This window comes from Aulonocara stuartgranti (genome assembly GCF_965226115.1).
Source record: "Aulonocara stuartgranti genome assembly, chromosome: 9".
Taxonomy (NCBI): Eukaryota; Metazoa; Chordata; class Actinopteri; order Cichliformes; family Cichlidae; genus Aulonocara; species Aulonocara stuartgranti.
The window spans coordinates 36,649,835-36,665,676 of NC_138960.1; the positions used below are offsets into that span (position 1 = coordinate 36,649,835).

The window sequence follows — 15,842 nt, forward strand, 5'->3', positions numbered from 1 at the left end:
ACACGTGCAATGCGATCTTGCCCACTGTGTGTGGATTTTAAATCTGTTTCTAACCTACAGGAGGCAAGAAATGCAACTGACTGGTCCCAGAGACGAGAGTGGACATTTAAGAAACTTCTGAACAGCAGAAAAACATCTGGACAGACACTGGAAAAACAGCTGTCTTCAACCTTGATCACATCTGTTGATCTGAGGCCTGTTAGGAAAAAAAGATACCTGAACATCACATCACAACATCTGTATTGTAGAAATTAATTTGAAACATTAGAACAACACCTAGACAAGAGGTTCTGGCCTCTGAACACAATCACATGTAATATCTGTCCCACAGCAGAGAAACATGTGGTTTCATCACCACACAGCTGGTTGAGTTTTTGAAAAATAATCAGCTGTGTTCTCTGAACTCTGTGAACAAGGAACGTGGGAGATGGGAGGAATAGTGTGTACAGAAGAGATGAAGGAGGAGAAGAGGAGGAGCGAAGGGAGGGAAGACAGTTTGACATCAGCAGACAGAATACGAAGATTCACCGTCAAACAGTTTGGATACAATGTTCTGAGCCTGGCTCGCCGAGGTCTGAAGGTATGACAGCAACACCTGCTTTTAGGTACAAATGGCCACTGCTGCCATCTCTGTGGTTTCAATTAATAATGTACAAGCACACATCCTGGTGTCTACACTTGTACATTCAGAGTTTAGCCCTATGAGATCCAAGATCCAAGTGTTATCTCAGATGCAGGTTGAAGCTCCATCATCAGCCTGCACTGTGATCAACACCTCTTTCATCCTTCTGGGAACGCAGTCAATTATTCAGATATGATCTGATCAGATATGACAGCATCTGGTTCCTCATGCCAGCCTTAATCAATCTTCACTTATTTAAACTCCTTTGTTTGCTTTCCAACTCTTGCTGCCTATGAGCAAGTGCAAATCCACTTAGGATTGTTTTCTTTGAATCACTGCAGAGATTTTAGTTTCAAATATGAAGCGCCTTGAGGTAACTTTTGCTGTGATTTGGCACTATATAAATAAAACTGAATTGAATTGAACTGAATACCACTGGTAACACAGAACCAATTGAAACCTCACCCACTAACTATAGTTTTGAATACTGCGCAACACGTGATGAGATCCCTGTTATATACACTCAGGTCAAAAGGTTTAGAAGTTTTTTTTTATTAGAAATTATACATTTTAATATCTCTTTGCACTCTGAACTGAAAGCATAGTACAAACAAGCAGTTGCAGTTAAAAAAGAAATCATGAACTTGTTACACCCCCACCTGGGGGGAACCCAGAGGCAACCAAAAAAAACCCTCAAAACGAATAACGGCCCCACTCCCTGCTCCCAAGGAAAGATCAACGCTGCCAAGGGTTTGTGGTTTTACAACAATCAAATATTTTATTAAAGGTAGCAAGCGTCAGGGTGGTCCCAATATATAGCCATCCCCATTCAGTCTTCAACCAACGGTCGCCTCCACCTTGAGCTTCCATTAGCACAAACAGCAGAGAGATGAGGGTATGGTACCACAGTGTGGTCCAACACTGCTTTTATGCAGACAGAGGGGGCTGTAAGTAATCCAGAACCACCTGTAGGAGTTAGTAGCACCAGCTTTCATCGCCTGATCAACCTCCATTACTGCAGAACAGCTTTAAACTGTTAACCCATGTTGTGTTCCCTGAAAAAGGCCTTTTTTTGGATAATTCTGAAATGCACGTTATTTTTCAGTTTTGGGTAATCTTACCTTTGTTTAACCTCTGAGAGTTCACCACTTACCTTTGTACAATTTCAGCTTTTCATTGGATTGAATGACTTGAACTGGACAAAAGTTCGGCTGTTCTAAAACTTTTGACTGGCAGTGTGTAAACATATTTTAACTGTAGATTTGTTTCATAAGACACTGACCCAAGTTTAAATATTTAACTTCTTTTTAACTTCTTCATCTGTCAAAATGAACACTGGCACATTTGTGAACAAGCATTAGATCAGTGCCAGCGTGACATTTATCAGTGACTTTTCACACAGTAATCACACCATGTGATGAAACGATGGGCATTTTCTCCTCACACAGTACAGCACAGTATGTTTTGGGCTCGTGTTAATAAATACTGATGACTTTAAAACAATGAAAATATGAGCTGGCTTCAACAGGAGAGGACATTTTGTTACGGTATGGAGGAGGACTCAAGCGCAGGACTCCGGTTCTGATGCTCACAAGAAGGGTTTATTTACAAGTCACCAGGTGTATATGCAAGAATGTGCGGGGGGGGGGGGGGGGGGTGTTATATTGTTATATACAGCGGAGTGGGGGGAGAAGGGGTCTCCAGGGAAGTCCAAGGGAAAGGACGCGTTCTTCAGAATATCCACTCACACGATCACAGGCTCACACTCCGACACTGCCACACGGGAATCACACGGGGGAAAAATCCAGGAAGCTCTGTGGACAGGGAGACAGGGTTAAGAACGACGCACGGAGGGAAACACTCTTAACTAAACTTGCTGTAGCTTGACTTCACTAACGCGTGGTAGAGATCGATCCAGCGACGAACAGCAGTCACCTCCTGGCTTAAATGCTGCTCCCCTTAATGAGACCCAGGTGTCTCATCTCCCGAGGGCATGAACCCACAGTGAGTTCCGCCCCGGCGAGAGAGAAGAGGAAGAGAGGGAGAGAAACAGAGAGGGCTGATCAGCGTGCAGCTGATTCGCCTGGCCGTGACACATTTAGGCCATATTATTGGTAACTGGTTGAAATATTAATTATTATTTTAAATGATTAAGCTGTTTTATCGAGCAACATTTAGGAGCATTCAAACATCAGGCTTTCCACATGTCAGCTGCATTTTCTGTCTTTTGTGATGTAAAAAAATTAAATATGTACACTAAAGAACAGTGCTGTGAGAACTTTTCCAGCTGTGTGGTGAATTCTGAGTGGAAAGCAGCAGCTTCCTTTTCTGTTTCACTCTACAGGAGGTTCCAGATGAACTGTGGGAGTTGTTGGAGTTGGACAAGCTGAATTTGTCTCTCAACAGCCTGACTGTTCTTCCTTCTCAGCTGGCTCTGCTGTCTAACCTGGTGGTCCTCAATCTGTGGGGTAACCAGGTAAACACACCTGATACCTGACATTCCTCCTCCACTGAACCATTTTAGTTTTAACATATGACATCGCAGGAGTTTGTCAGGATTCATTCAAAGACTGACTCCCACATGGTTACAGAATAATTCAAACGTTTGATGCTAAAATTTTTATAAACCAGATGTTTATTTTATGGTAGAACATATGAGGATGGAAATGAAAGCAAATACAAAGTTACACAAGAAAACACTCATGTAACACGACACACACATAGATATTTATCCCTCATGTTGATCAACAGTAACCCTTTATTGTACAAAAAAACTAAGGAAACACTCATGAACCCTGTTAAACCGTTTAATGCGGTGATTTTAAAAACAGCTCTTCCATGAAATTATATCATCTTATTAGAGAACAGGTGTTGCAGGGGAGAGGACAGACATACTATTCCACAAACACTAGATCCTACATTTCCCATGATGGACCATGAGAGTCTCTTGCTGAAGCCTGATAAACATCCAAGTCTTTTATTCAGTAATAGGAGGTGTTATCCAGGTGTTTTCACGAGCTCACCAGTGAGAGCATATTGATGTTCATGTGTTTAATTTAAAGTAAAAGTCATGTAATGTACCTATGAGTGAGGTACTGACCTCCTTCAATCCCTCCTTCTGCCTCCTCCTCCTGTGCAGCTGCTCAGTGTCCTGGATAAATAAAAGTTCTAATCCCCACTGAAATCTACCAGGATCCAGTTTCTGCCTCCACCCTCCTTCAACCTTCAGCAGCATAATGAGCCCTGAGTAGTGCCAGCATGCATGGCAGGCTGTTTCTGTCATATGCTGTTAGCCTTGCTTAACCTGTGAGCTAAACCTGTTTGTGAAATGTTTTGTAAACAGGAAATTTTCAGCCCTCAACACTTGATAAAGTCTCTTATTCAGAGTTTTATTTTCCCTGTGTCACGGTCTGCGAGGGCAGACCGTGAGGAGGGTGTTTGGAGGACCCAGGTGCGGACACAGACGAAGGAGGCAAAACGTTTACTGAACTTAAAGTGAGCCTTTATTAGGGCCGGTAAACAGTAAAGCAAAAAGAACCAAACATAAACTATGGCAATGACCTAAACAAAGGGCCTAAACTGGGAAACAACTAAAGACTAAGAAAAACTAAGACTGACTTGGACTGTAACTAAGAGGTACGCACATGACATGAAAAAGCAAAAGACAGTCTTCTGGACTGGTACATGAAAGGCTATGAGAACATGACAGGAGCAGATTACTATGAACATGACCAGAAGAGAGACTGAAAAACTATGACTCATGACGTGTAGCTAGAATGACAGGAATGTTAACAGACAACACGACACTGACACGAAGACACACTGGGCTTAAAAACACTGAGGAAGTCATCAAGGAATTAGAGACAGAAGGGGAACACAGCTGGGAGGAATAAGACCTAATGAGACAGGGGGAACAAAGCTAGAAACACTGACATAAGACAGGAACATGAACCTTCAGAGTAAAACAGGAAACAAGACACCACTAAACAAAGACGCAGACACGACACTGAGAGACAGACTAGACACTGAACTAAACCTGCAATAAGCATGAGAACACAAAACCTACGGACTAATCCCTAAACAAGAATAACTGAAACATAGAGTCATAATCATCATTATCATCATAATAAGAAAAGAATCCAAAATGCAAAAACACACCAAAACATAACAACTCAAAATACTGGGTCAAACTGACCCAGAACCGTGACACCCTGTGTCTATAATTATTCTATATTTCAATCTGGATTTCAGGGCACTTTGTGAAGAGTTTAATTCTAACATCTTTCACTTTATTTCCTGGAATGGCTTCTCTTATATCTGTTTCCTTATATTTATGGTAAGATGCTTGTTCCTGGTGTTATTTGTGTGTTGTGTGTGTGCAGCTGAGCAATTTGCCACCAGAGATCGGTCAGCTGAGGAAACTCCGAGTTTTATTTGCCTACAGAAACAGACTTAAAGAGGTTCCTGAAGAGCTGGGCGCCTGCACACAGCTGGAGGTACTGCTGAAAATTCTTCAGCTTCTCACTTTAGTGCTACTGACATTGCTACTGTGATCACTGCTCCTGAAAACAGCTCTTTAAAATGTTGTGCAGGTTTTATTTTAGCAGGTAAATATGCTTGACGTTTTCATGCATGCTCATTCATCCAGGTAAATAAATCTCCAAAAGTTGATTCTGTTCATCTGGACGAAGCGTTTTCAGTGGGAGAAACGTTTCGTCACTTGATGCACTTTATGCACTAAGATGCACTTGTGGGGTGTGGTTTCTGTTCAGCAACTGGAGGAAAGGTTGGCCACATTTATAGTGTGGCTGATACAAAAAGCTCCTCATGTTTTGCTCTGGTTGCTACAGTTGTCTGTAGTTTTCTTTGTTGCCTGCAAATACTCAGTAGTGCATAATTTTCAACCAGAAATGGGGAACGTTTGCCTTCAAAATAAAAGTTGTTTGTCAGAACTGCAGCCACTATATTTAAAAAAGGGGTAACTTTTACTTAGAAGGGGACCCTATTTTCCATTTTGTGTCTGTTCCACGATTGGTTGAAGAATACCTGGACAGTATTTGCGGACAAGTCTCTCATTTCCATTTAAATTGTGGGTATTATGCAGATATTTTTGCCAAACATGTGGGGAATACTCATTTTCCCTCACAACAGATGATTGCCATAGAATAGTTTCTAGGTCTGTGTGACTTGGGTCTCATTCACTTGATCCTGGATTGTCACACATCCAAAATGACGGAGAAGCGGTTTGTAGATGCATACACAGGGGACACATCATCAGTGATGTTTCCTGAGGTCATGAAGTGAGGACCCATCCTTTTGATCCAAATCTACCTGCAGGCTCTTTCTGCGGCTTCAGTGGCAGAAGTGATGGCCTACCACTTTGTTTGTTCTCAAGCTGCTCCACTGGCACTGATTTACATGTTCTTGGTACTTTAGAGAGGTCTATAGTGTCTTGCTAGGGTCTTGCTAATGACCTACCAATTTTATTGAGGTGCGTTGCAGCAGGGACACGTGGAAAAGTTTCAGGATACTGGCTCTCGAGGACTGGAGTTCATCCCCTATGGTCAAGAGTTTAACTGAGGCTTCTCTCCAGCCCTAACAAAGGAGATTTTCCTTTGGCTTCAGATCTGCACTGAAAATGCATTTACCACACACTTCAGCAACTGGTCCTGGCATTGGCCGGAGGCAGTGGCCCTCCTAAAAGGCTTTTTAGGATATTCTCCTTTGGGCATAGAAGACATGTTGGTGCTCACTCTTGTCACAGATGTGCAGATTTGCTGGACTGGGTAGCACATCATATGCAGCTTGGCACATGAAATGAATGTGCTGAAGTGCCAGCTATCATCTCAGCTTCTTGCTCTTTCTCATTTTGTCCATGCCACTCTGCTCCTGCATGCTTACCATCCTGCTGGTCCTGAACTCCTCCTGACCTAGATGGTTTCGTCCTTAATAAGGAAGAAAGGAAATTAAAAACAAAACAAACCCAATATGTCCGAAACCATGGCATAAACAGAAACAATGCCACTGAATACAAAAGAATAAAGAGACCTTTAGGAAACAACAGAACAGATGATTGTCAGTTAAAGGTCCTTAACTATCATACACTATACACTATATTTTCCAGCAAGTCTTTTCCCTTAAAATAGCACAAAGTTTGCTTTGCTTTTGATTTGGAGCTAAACAGTGCAACACAAGATTTTGGATACACCTAAAAATAAGACAACGGTATTTTTGATCCACTTATTCTGAGGTTTACTGGATTTGCAGTGGAAAACAGGAGTAATATATGTGGTTATCTAAACCACCTGTTCTAGGTGCTGAGTTTAGCCAACAACCAGCTGTCATCGCTGCCGGCTTCTCTCTCTAATCTGACCCAATTGAGGAAGCTCAACCTCAGTCACAACCTCATCACTCACATCCCGGGCTGTGTCTACAACATGAAGGCTCTGGTATGTTCATGTGGGGCTAATATCACAAATTCGAAATACTGTGTATGTTTACGTGTGCTAAACTCTGGAATAAGTAGTCTGGTTATTCAGTACAACTACCTGTAGAAGATTCAGAGAGGATTAGCTAATATGTTTAAAATCCCCAGATGTTCCTTCACTTGGCCTTTAACCGTCTAGAGAACCTGGCAGAGAACATTCAGGCTCTGGTGGAGCTCAGAATTCTCATTGTGGAGGGAAACAGCATCCACTCATTGCCCAAGGCCCTCTGCTGCCTCACCAGGTAACCACATCACCAGGTAACCAAATCCACGTAACTCCGCCCCACTGGAGTGGCGTGTGTGTATCACATTTGTATTTGATTTGATTTCAGGTTGGAGTTACTGAATCTCGACTTTAACGACATCAAGGATGTTCCACAGGTAAACAGCTCCACTGGTGAAGGATGATGATGATGATGACACTAATCATTTTGATAGTAATGGTCATCGATATCTTCAGAGATGATGGTGATTATGATATTGATGACAACTGGTGCCCTGGCATCTCCAGTACAGGGCTCCAATCCAGGCTTCACATTAAAGCTTTGTGATCAGCCTGCCTGTCTTTAAACCTGCTAACAGATGCTAACAGAAATTATCAATGAAAATTAGTTCAACACTTTCACCATTAATTTATTCTAACTCTAGTTTATTTCACCCTGCCCTGTGCGCATTACCCTAGAACTGTATGAAGCATGGCTACGTGAAAGGTGAGCTCACAGGCAGTCTTTCTCAGAAAAAGGAAAAAGACTCTCTGCATGTTGTGTCAACTTTTTGGTCCACTCTACTTCAACAGCAAAAGCTTTCAAGCGTGTCTCTATTAGAGATGGGCCGATCCGATATTACATCGGTATCCGTCCGATATTACGTATTGGTATCGGTCCGATACTGACCTAAATTACTGGATCGGATATTGGAGAGAAACAAAAAATGTAATCTGAACCATTAAATATCAAAAAAGCACCTCACAAAACTTGCGACATGCCGTAACTCAGCTCATAACCATAGCACGTCGGAGCAGTATGCGTAACGTGATAGAGCAGCTGTGGCGTGTGAGACCTGTCAGTGGTCTGGTTGAGTATTTGGAGTCTCGCTACCAAACATGTAAACAAACATGTAAAGCATTCCCACCTTAAGCTTATCAACCGATATATGGAGCGACTGCCTCTCATTCTCTCTCGCTCTCCTGCTGCTACTTCAATCATGAAACTGATCAATGATCAGCTGATCGGCTTTTCTGTCGAGTCCGTCTCTCTTCTTTGTTTTTGGCCCACTTTGCACCAGAAAGAGGAAACCAGCATTTGAACAACAGCAGCACGTTTAAGCTTGATAAGCTGTTGATAGAATTTATTTAATATTACTTTCTCCACCAGGATCTTTTTCTACGTAGATGACAGCTGGTAACTGTGCAGGGGCGGGTCTAGCAAGGTTTAGCCAGATGAATAGGTAGGGCATTAACAGGGAAAGGGGGGCACAAAGACATACTTTCCTTTCTTATTCTCATTTAAAATGTCTAGCTTTTATTAAATAATTATCTGACTCTTACACCCAAAGTTTTAATCTGATGTAAAATGAATAGAAGTCCATTACTGTATATAGTAACTGTTAAGTCTAATATACCCTATTAAGCTATAGTACTTTTTCCTTTGGGAAGGTACCATCTGTGCAGTCTGCAATTCTGTTGAAGAAAGATGTTGAATCTATTTAATTATTGTAGAAAAATAATTGATTTCTGTGCATTTTTTTTTTTTTACACGTGCATTAAATTAAAGTTGATTACATCAATTAAGCATCACGAGGCTGAGGGTGGGGGGTAGTTCCCTATATTTTTTTGCTAGGAGTTTTCAACCCTATTAGTTAGGTTGTTTAATATTTCTGCTAAGTACTCTTTAAAATACCAGAATAGGGAGGATGGTGCAGGTTTAAGTTTATTGAGTTGATCAGTGTTGCTGGACTATGAAATATTTTGGGTGCAGTGTATTTTTTGCATACAGGTATAACAGAATGGCTTTAGTGTTTTGTTTTTTAAACTTGAGTATTGTCAGGGTTTCTGGGTCGTTGACTCAGTATTTTCAGTTCATGCCCACTGTTTATCCTCTGTACGTTCCACTTCCTGTTTTGTGTTACGTTACTCTGTGTGCATTATGTTCTAGTTCTTATTCCATGCATCGTTAGTTCAGTTGTGTTCAGCTGCTCACTCACCTGTCACCTATCAGTCATTGTTCAGCCAGTGTATTTAAGTCCTCAGTTCTCTCCGGGTCGGCGTTGTGTCATTAATGTTGTCACTGCTGTCTATGCACCTTGTTTGCCTTCCAAGTCCAGATCAGCCAGCCAGCCATCTCCTGTTTTTGTCATTCCTCCCTCACAATAAACACCCTGCATCTTCACCGTGACTCCTGCATTTGAGTCCTTCTCTCCACATCCACTCAGCAACCCCTAACAAGTATGAACTTATACAAAATGCAGCAAGATATTAAAAAAACAGTTTTATTGATTAAAAAAAACACTATATTGGATTCATATCAGTATCGGAAGATATCCAAATTTATGATATCGGTATCGGACATAAAAAAGTGGTATCATGCCATCTCTAGTCTGTATACATATCCGCATTCACACAACAGCATTTCTCACGCTAACGCTTAATTCTCACATGTATTTCAAGTTCAATGCCATGAAAAACGTATTTGCTCCGTTCTTTATTTCCCCACCTTTTTAAGGACACACTGACGTGTTTATTTAAACAAATGTTAATATTAGACAAAGGTAACCTGAATAAATGCAAGATGCAGATTTTTAAATGGACGTATTCATGGCACCGCTAACACTGCGCAGCTATTTCTTTCCAATATTAAACCTGGACCCTAACACCATGTAAAGGGTTAGGTATAATGAAGCATAAGATGTATGTCTATCTGTCTCTACATAACCTTCAGTCTCTTTCACAATTCTGTGATAATATTACTAATAATGGTGATAGTGGTGCTGGAAGCATGGTGATGACTTCGATGATACTGATGATGATAATGATAATAGTGATGACTTTATTGGTGATAAACACAATGGTTACTTTCAGGAGATGCACCAGCTGTCCCGGCTGGAGAAGCTTGCTTGCCATCCTCTGGATAAAGGACTTCACATTGTCCACAACCCGCTGCTAAAACCAGTGAAGGAGGTGCTGGAGGGCGGGCTCGGTGCACTTTTTAACTACCTGAGAGCAGGGTAGCTTGTAACAACATAAGAAATGGATTTAGAACTTTTTCAATACATTTTAACTACTTAAAGTGTTGAATAGGGAGCAGGAGTTTTTAAACTACATTAGAGCTGCAGAATGGACTTATAGCCACCCCAGTGATTTGTGCGAGGCGGGGCTTTTGTTGTTCTTAAACAACCTGTGGGCTTGGAACAGGGGCAGGTGACTGAGATGACTGAGCATGTGTCCAAATGGATGTATGTAGACTAGTAAAATTTTTCTTAAAGAGAAGTAACTTTGAATCCCTGAAGAGGTTCACACATGACTGCCAGCACTGATAAGTGGACTGGACAGTATGGTCCAGCACCTATTAACCCTCCGACCAGTTTCCCCAGGAAACAGGCTCAGCCCAGTCAGTCCTCATGTTCTGATCTTACATCATCAAACAAGATCCAGATGAATACGATCAGCTAGTGGTTCTTATCCCTGTGCTTAGGACTCATTCACTGACACTTCCTGTCATATTTCTGCTCATCTGAATTTATTGAACTGGATATTTCTTTTAACTGTATTGATTATGCAGAACTTGGCACTGCATTTACCCCTTTTATAGCTCTTCCAAAGACCTTTAGATAATACTGACATCATATGTTAACCCTCTGCTCAGGTTCTAACTAGTCTCCTTACTCAGTGAGATAGAGTTCAACTGTCACAGTTGACCAATATATGGACTGGTTATATTTAAGTAAATCTATACCTGCATAACCACATATGCATGTGACATTTCTACAAGTTCAGAAAAACAAAGTAGAAGATTGTTTTAGTTTCTTGTTATCTCACATTTCTACTATGGAGGACCACAAGAGCCGCGCGCATCGAAATAAAGAATTCTGTGCTTAAATAATGAATTGTAGAACAAAATCTGCATTTGTAAATTCATTTTTGAATTCCAATTTAATAAACTGATTTTTAAAATGCTTTTTAAGTCTTCATTTCAAAAACATTTTCAAATTCCACTTTGATAAACTTCATTTCAAAAATCTTTTTCGAATTGCACTTTAATAAACTGCATTTCAAAATCCATTTCCCTGTTCGCTCAGGGATTAACATGTGGATTAGCAGTTGGATTAACAACTTCATTTTAAAAATCCTGCTGCTATTCAAATTAGCCACACTGTGGGATGTAAGGAACTCTGATTGGTTGGACAGATGTTGGCTGCCTGCCAGCCTGGATTTTTCTAGCTCATAGCTTTGCCCTGCTGAGAAGCCTGTGTGCTTGTACAAAGGCCGTTCAGCCTCGGGATTTACATTCGGCTCGACACGGATATGTGAAGGATGAAGGGACCCTGCAGCGAAACAGAGAGCCCAACCTCTGACTGAGTGCCTGTTTAGGCAGTCTGACCACCTGTGAAGGTAACGTGCTAACATGGCTAACGCTAGCATCACCGCATGTAGCCCCGTTATTTTAAGGTCATTTTAGCTTATGAAAATTTTACGTCGCAGCTGTACGAGCTAGCTACGTGTTTTGTAAGCTGCTGTGCTCTTCACAAATAAAGCTGGAAGCAGGTCAGACTATTAGAACCAGCACTGAGCCCTGTTACATTCATACAGTGTTAGAGCAACGGCTGCAGCCTACAGCCTTTAAACTAGGATTAAAATGCTGACAGTAAACTCGTCAGTCCAGATGTTACCACATTATTTTGTGATACTTAAGAGTTAAAACAACTGAGACAGGCTGATTAAAATAACAGCTGTCAGTTCTCTCATTCAATATATCAAGACTGGAGATCACACTACTGATTTCAGTTCATTTAATATGTGAGTGCACAGATTAATTCTCAACTGGACATAAATGATGATCAAAGGTTGTATATATGATGAGTTCATCCAATCCCAGCCTCTAAACACAGTGCGCTGAATCTTAGCTTTGAATGTCCAGTATATTCTAATCAGTGAAATGTAAGCATTCACTGAACCTACAGTATCTCAAATCACTTTTATTGTCACATCACATGTGCAGGTACATTGGTACAGCACATGCGAGTGAAATTCTTGTGTGCGAGCTTCACAAGCAACAGAGTTGTGCAAAATACAATAACATTAACAGGCAAAATATACGAATGGCTAAATCTGAAACTAATAAATATATGTACAATATATAATAGTATATGCAAAAAAAAATTTCTGGATGTGTATACTAAATGTTTTTCTACGTGTGTGTGTGTGTGTGTGTGTGTGTGTGTGTGTGTGTGTGTGTGTGTGTGTATACACATATTTTACAAATTAAATAGAGTCAACAATAAATAAAATAAAATTAAATATACAGAGTGAGACATGTGCAAAACAGTGGCATTACTGTACAGTATGGAGTGCATAATGTTGAAGTTCCAGTAGTGAAGCTGAGGTGTCTATGACGTGTTCAGCAGTCTGATGGCCTGGTGGAAGAAGCTGTCTCTCAGTCTGCTGGTACGGGACCGGATGCTGCAGAACCTCCTTCCTGATGGAAGCAGTCTGAACAGTTTATGGCTGGGGTGACTGGAGTCCTTGATGATCCTCCCCGCTTTCCTCAGGCACCGCTTCCTGTAGATGTCTTGGAGGGAGGGAAGCTCACCTCCAATTATCAGAGCACTGCACTACTCGCTGGAGAGCTTTGCGGTTGTAGGCGGTGCTGTTGCCGTACCAGGTGGTGATGCATCCAGTGAGGATGCTCTCAATGGCACAGTGATAGAAGGTCCTGAGGATGCGGGGGTTCATGCCGAATCTTTTCAGTCTCCTGAGAAAGAAGAGGCGCTGCTGCGCCTTCTTCACTGTTTTGTTTGTGTGTACTGACCACGTAAGATCCTCAGCCAGATGTACACCAAGGAACCGGAAGCTGCTCACTCTCTCCACAGCAGCGCCGTTGATGGTGATGGGGGTGTGTACTTCTCTGCACCTCCGGAAGTCCACTATCAACTCCTTTGTCTTTGCGACGTTGAGGGTGAGATGGTTGTCTTGACACCAGTGGGTCAGGGCGCTGACCTCCTCCCTGTAAGCCGTCTCATCACCGTTGGTGATAAGACCCACCACTGTAGTGTCGTCCGCAAACTTCACAATGATGTTGGAGTTGTTAGTGGCTAGTCATAGGTGTAGAGTGAGTACAGGAGAGGGCTCAGTACACATCCCTGTGGAGCACCAGTGTTCAGTGTGACGGGGGATGAGGTGATGCTGCCCAGTCTGACCACCTGGCGTCTGTCAGACAGGAAGCTAAGGATCCAGCTGCAGAGGGAGCTGCTCAGTCCTAGATCCTGCAGTTTCCTGTCCAGCTTTGAGGGAACGATGGTATTGAATGCTGAGCTGTAATCTACAAACAGCATCCTCACATACGTGTCTCTCTTCTCCAGGTGTGACAGGGCAGTGTGTAGTGTCAGGGCTATGGCATCATCAGTGGACCTGTTGTGGCGGTATGCGAACTGTAGAGGGCCCAGTGAGTCGGGTAGTGCAGAGCAGATGAAGTCCCTGACCAGCTTCTCGAAGCATTTGCTTACGATGGGGGTCAGGGCTACAGGTTGCCAGTCGTTCAATGAGGAGATAGTGGAGGATTTGGGTACAGGGACGACGGTGGCCATTTTGAAGCAGGCTGGGACTACAGACAGAGAGAGGGAAAGGTTGAAGATGTGTGTGAACACTCCAGCCAGCTGAGCCTGAGGACTTGAGGACGTGGCCGGGAATCCCGTCCGGACCAGTAGCTTTGCGTGCGTTCACCTTCCTGGAGCACTTCCGCACATCCTCCTCAGACACAGTGTGCGCACTGACGTCATCCGCGGTGCGCACACTGTCCGGTCTCATGGTGTTCGCTGTGTCGAATCTAGCGTAGAATACGTTTAGATCCTCACACAGAGAGGCCGTGGTCTGCGGTGTGCTGGTTTTCCCTCTAAAGTCTGTGATCGTGTTTAGTCCCTGCCACATACTCCGAGGGTTGTCAAACTGTTGCTCCACCCTGTCCCTGTACTCACGTTTGGCTGCTTTGATCCCTAACCCTAACCCTAACCCTTCTCTGTATGCTCTGTGATTATAAAGGCCTTAAATTCTGTGATATATACTGTAAATGATTTTCACACAGGTCTTAAAGTACTTAAATCACTGCTGATAGTCTGGTTGTTTATATTTTCACGTTTTTGTGTCTGTAGAGCTGTTTGATGACGGTTTGGACTCCTCCACTCTCTTGAAGGCTTTCCTTACTTCATGCTCGGAGATGACGAGCACGTTTCCGGTGTTGGCAGTATCTTCCTGTCTGCAGCCGTTAGCGCCGCTAGCACTAGCATCGTTGGAGTCCTTAGCTGCAGCCTCGAAGCGAGCATAGAACGTGTTCAGCTCGTCTGCCAGAGTCACGGCCGCGTTCGTCATACCGGTTGTTGGTGCTTTATAGTCCATTATTGTCCTTAGTCCCCGCCACAGGCTCCTAGAGTCACTCTGTTGGAGTTGTGACTCTAGTTTCCTCCCGTAGCGCTGCTTCGCCTCTTTCACCGCCTTCCGCACATCATATGACGCTTTTTTTTTTTTTTTTTTGCCTGTCCCGTTTGGCTCTTTTGCCATCAGAATTGTTGTCTAAAGGCAAAGAAAGATGCCCAACAGATTTACTTTACCAAACTGACCATCCCAGCCTTGCCGTAATGGTCCATTTGATTCACCTTTTATTGTTTATTTTATTTTCACTTACTGAATACGGGACAGACTTGACTGGGAGAAAGAAGGGGAGAAAGAAAGAGGGAAAGAGAAACAGCTGAGAAGAGGGACAGGGGAGAAGGGCAAAAGACAAAAACCAACAGAACGGGCAGAAAAAAAAATGCATATATCAATCACCTGGATCGCCTGCTGAGAAAGAAAAAAGAAAACAAGCAGAAGAGAACAAGAGTAATAGAATAAACAACATCACAATGATATATGGGAATATGACAGTAAATACTAAATATTAAACATTATTGTGCAGCACATAAGATCAACAGAACACAGTGTGCTTTGAGGTAGGAGCCAAAAAGGGTGTAGTTTGTGGGTGTGATCACCCGTGTGTACACCTGTGAGCATGGACGCGCTTGTTTTTTTTTTTTTTTTTTTTAAAAGGTTCCTTCATGTAATGATCTGCTAGAGGGTGTGGGGGGGCCATGATGCGGTTTTGTACGGGTCCATGTCCCCCGTCGTGAGTCCCGTGTTGTAAGCAGCGGTGCGGGTTCTCAGAGCGTCGCGGATGGTTTTATCCACCCACGGCTTCTGGTTGGGAAACGTTGTGATAGTCTTTGTCTCCACGGTATCATCCGCTAGTTTCCTGATGAATCCCACAACCGCTTCCGTAAACACGTTGACGTCATCATCGGAGCTGTTCCTGAACATGCCCCAGTCTGCGTCGTCGAGTGCGTCCTGTAACGCGGCAAGCAGGATGCTAGGCAGAGGTGTGCGGTGTGCACGAGTTCTCAGCCTGTTCCTGACGCCGGCTCGTTTCCCTCGCGGCCGCCACTTCGCGTCTTGTCCTTTGTTCTCCCTCAAGATCTCACTCGGCCAGCTCGGAT

At 42.9% G+C, this 15,842-nt stretch overlaps 2 protein-coding genes across 12 annotated transcripts in view; both read left to right on the forward strand.

Moving 5' to 3' along the window:
• The first annotated feature begins 273 nt into the window (after positions 1-273).
• LOC309714395 (uncharacterized protein) lies at positions 274-11,281 on the forward strand. The gene is made up of 7 exons (XM_082546838.1): positions 274-580; positions 2,967-3,098; positions 5,005-5,118; positions 6,937-7,071; positions 7,218-7,351; positions 7,442-7,490; positions 10,186-11,281. The coding sequence occupies exons 1-7, from the start codon at positions 428-430 to the stop codon at positions 10,333-10,335; spliced, it is 867 nt and encodes a 288-aa protein (XP_082402964.1). The 5' UTR covers positions 274-427; the 3' UTR covers positions 10,336-11,281.
• A 218-nt stretch (positions 11,282-11,499) lies between these two features.
• The window catches only part of LOC309714363 (protein NLRC3-like), a 45,147-nt gene continuing 40,804 nt past the window's right edge, over positions 11,500-15,842 (forward strand). For all 11 annotated transcript variants that reach the window (XR_014278909.1, XR_014278910.1, XR_014278911.1 and 8 more), the window contains exon 1: positions 11,500-11,715. The gene's annotated coding sequence lies outside the window, so the exon portion shown is untranslated. The remainder of the gene's footprint in view (positions 11,716-15,842) is intronic.

What these genes read in the sequence shown, in the direction of transcription:
- LOC309714395 (XM_082546838.1), top strand. Translation starts at nt 428, where the DNA reads ATGGGAGGAATAGTGTGTACAGAAGAGATGAAGGAGGAGAAGAGGAGG. An exon ending in TGGCTCGCCGAGGTCTGAAG is followed by an intron (nt 581 to 2,966) that starts GTATGACAGCAA and finishes TTCACTCTACAG; the next exon opens with GAGGTTCCAGATGAACTGTG. An exon ending in GCCCTCTGCTGCCTCACCAG is followed by an intron (nt 7,352 to 7,441) that starts GTAACCACATCA and finishes ATTTGATTTCAG; the next exon opens with GTTGGAGTTACTGAATCTCG.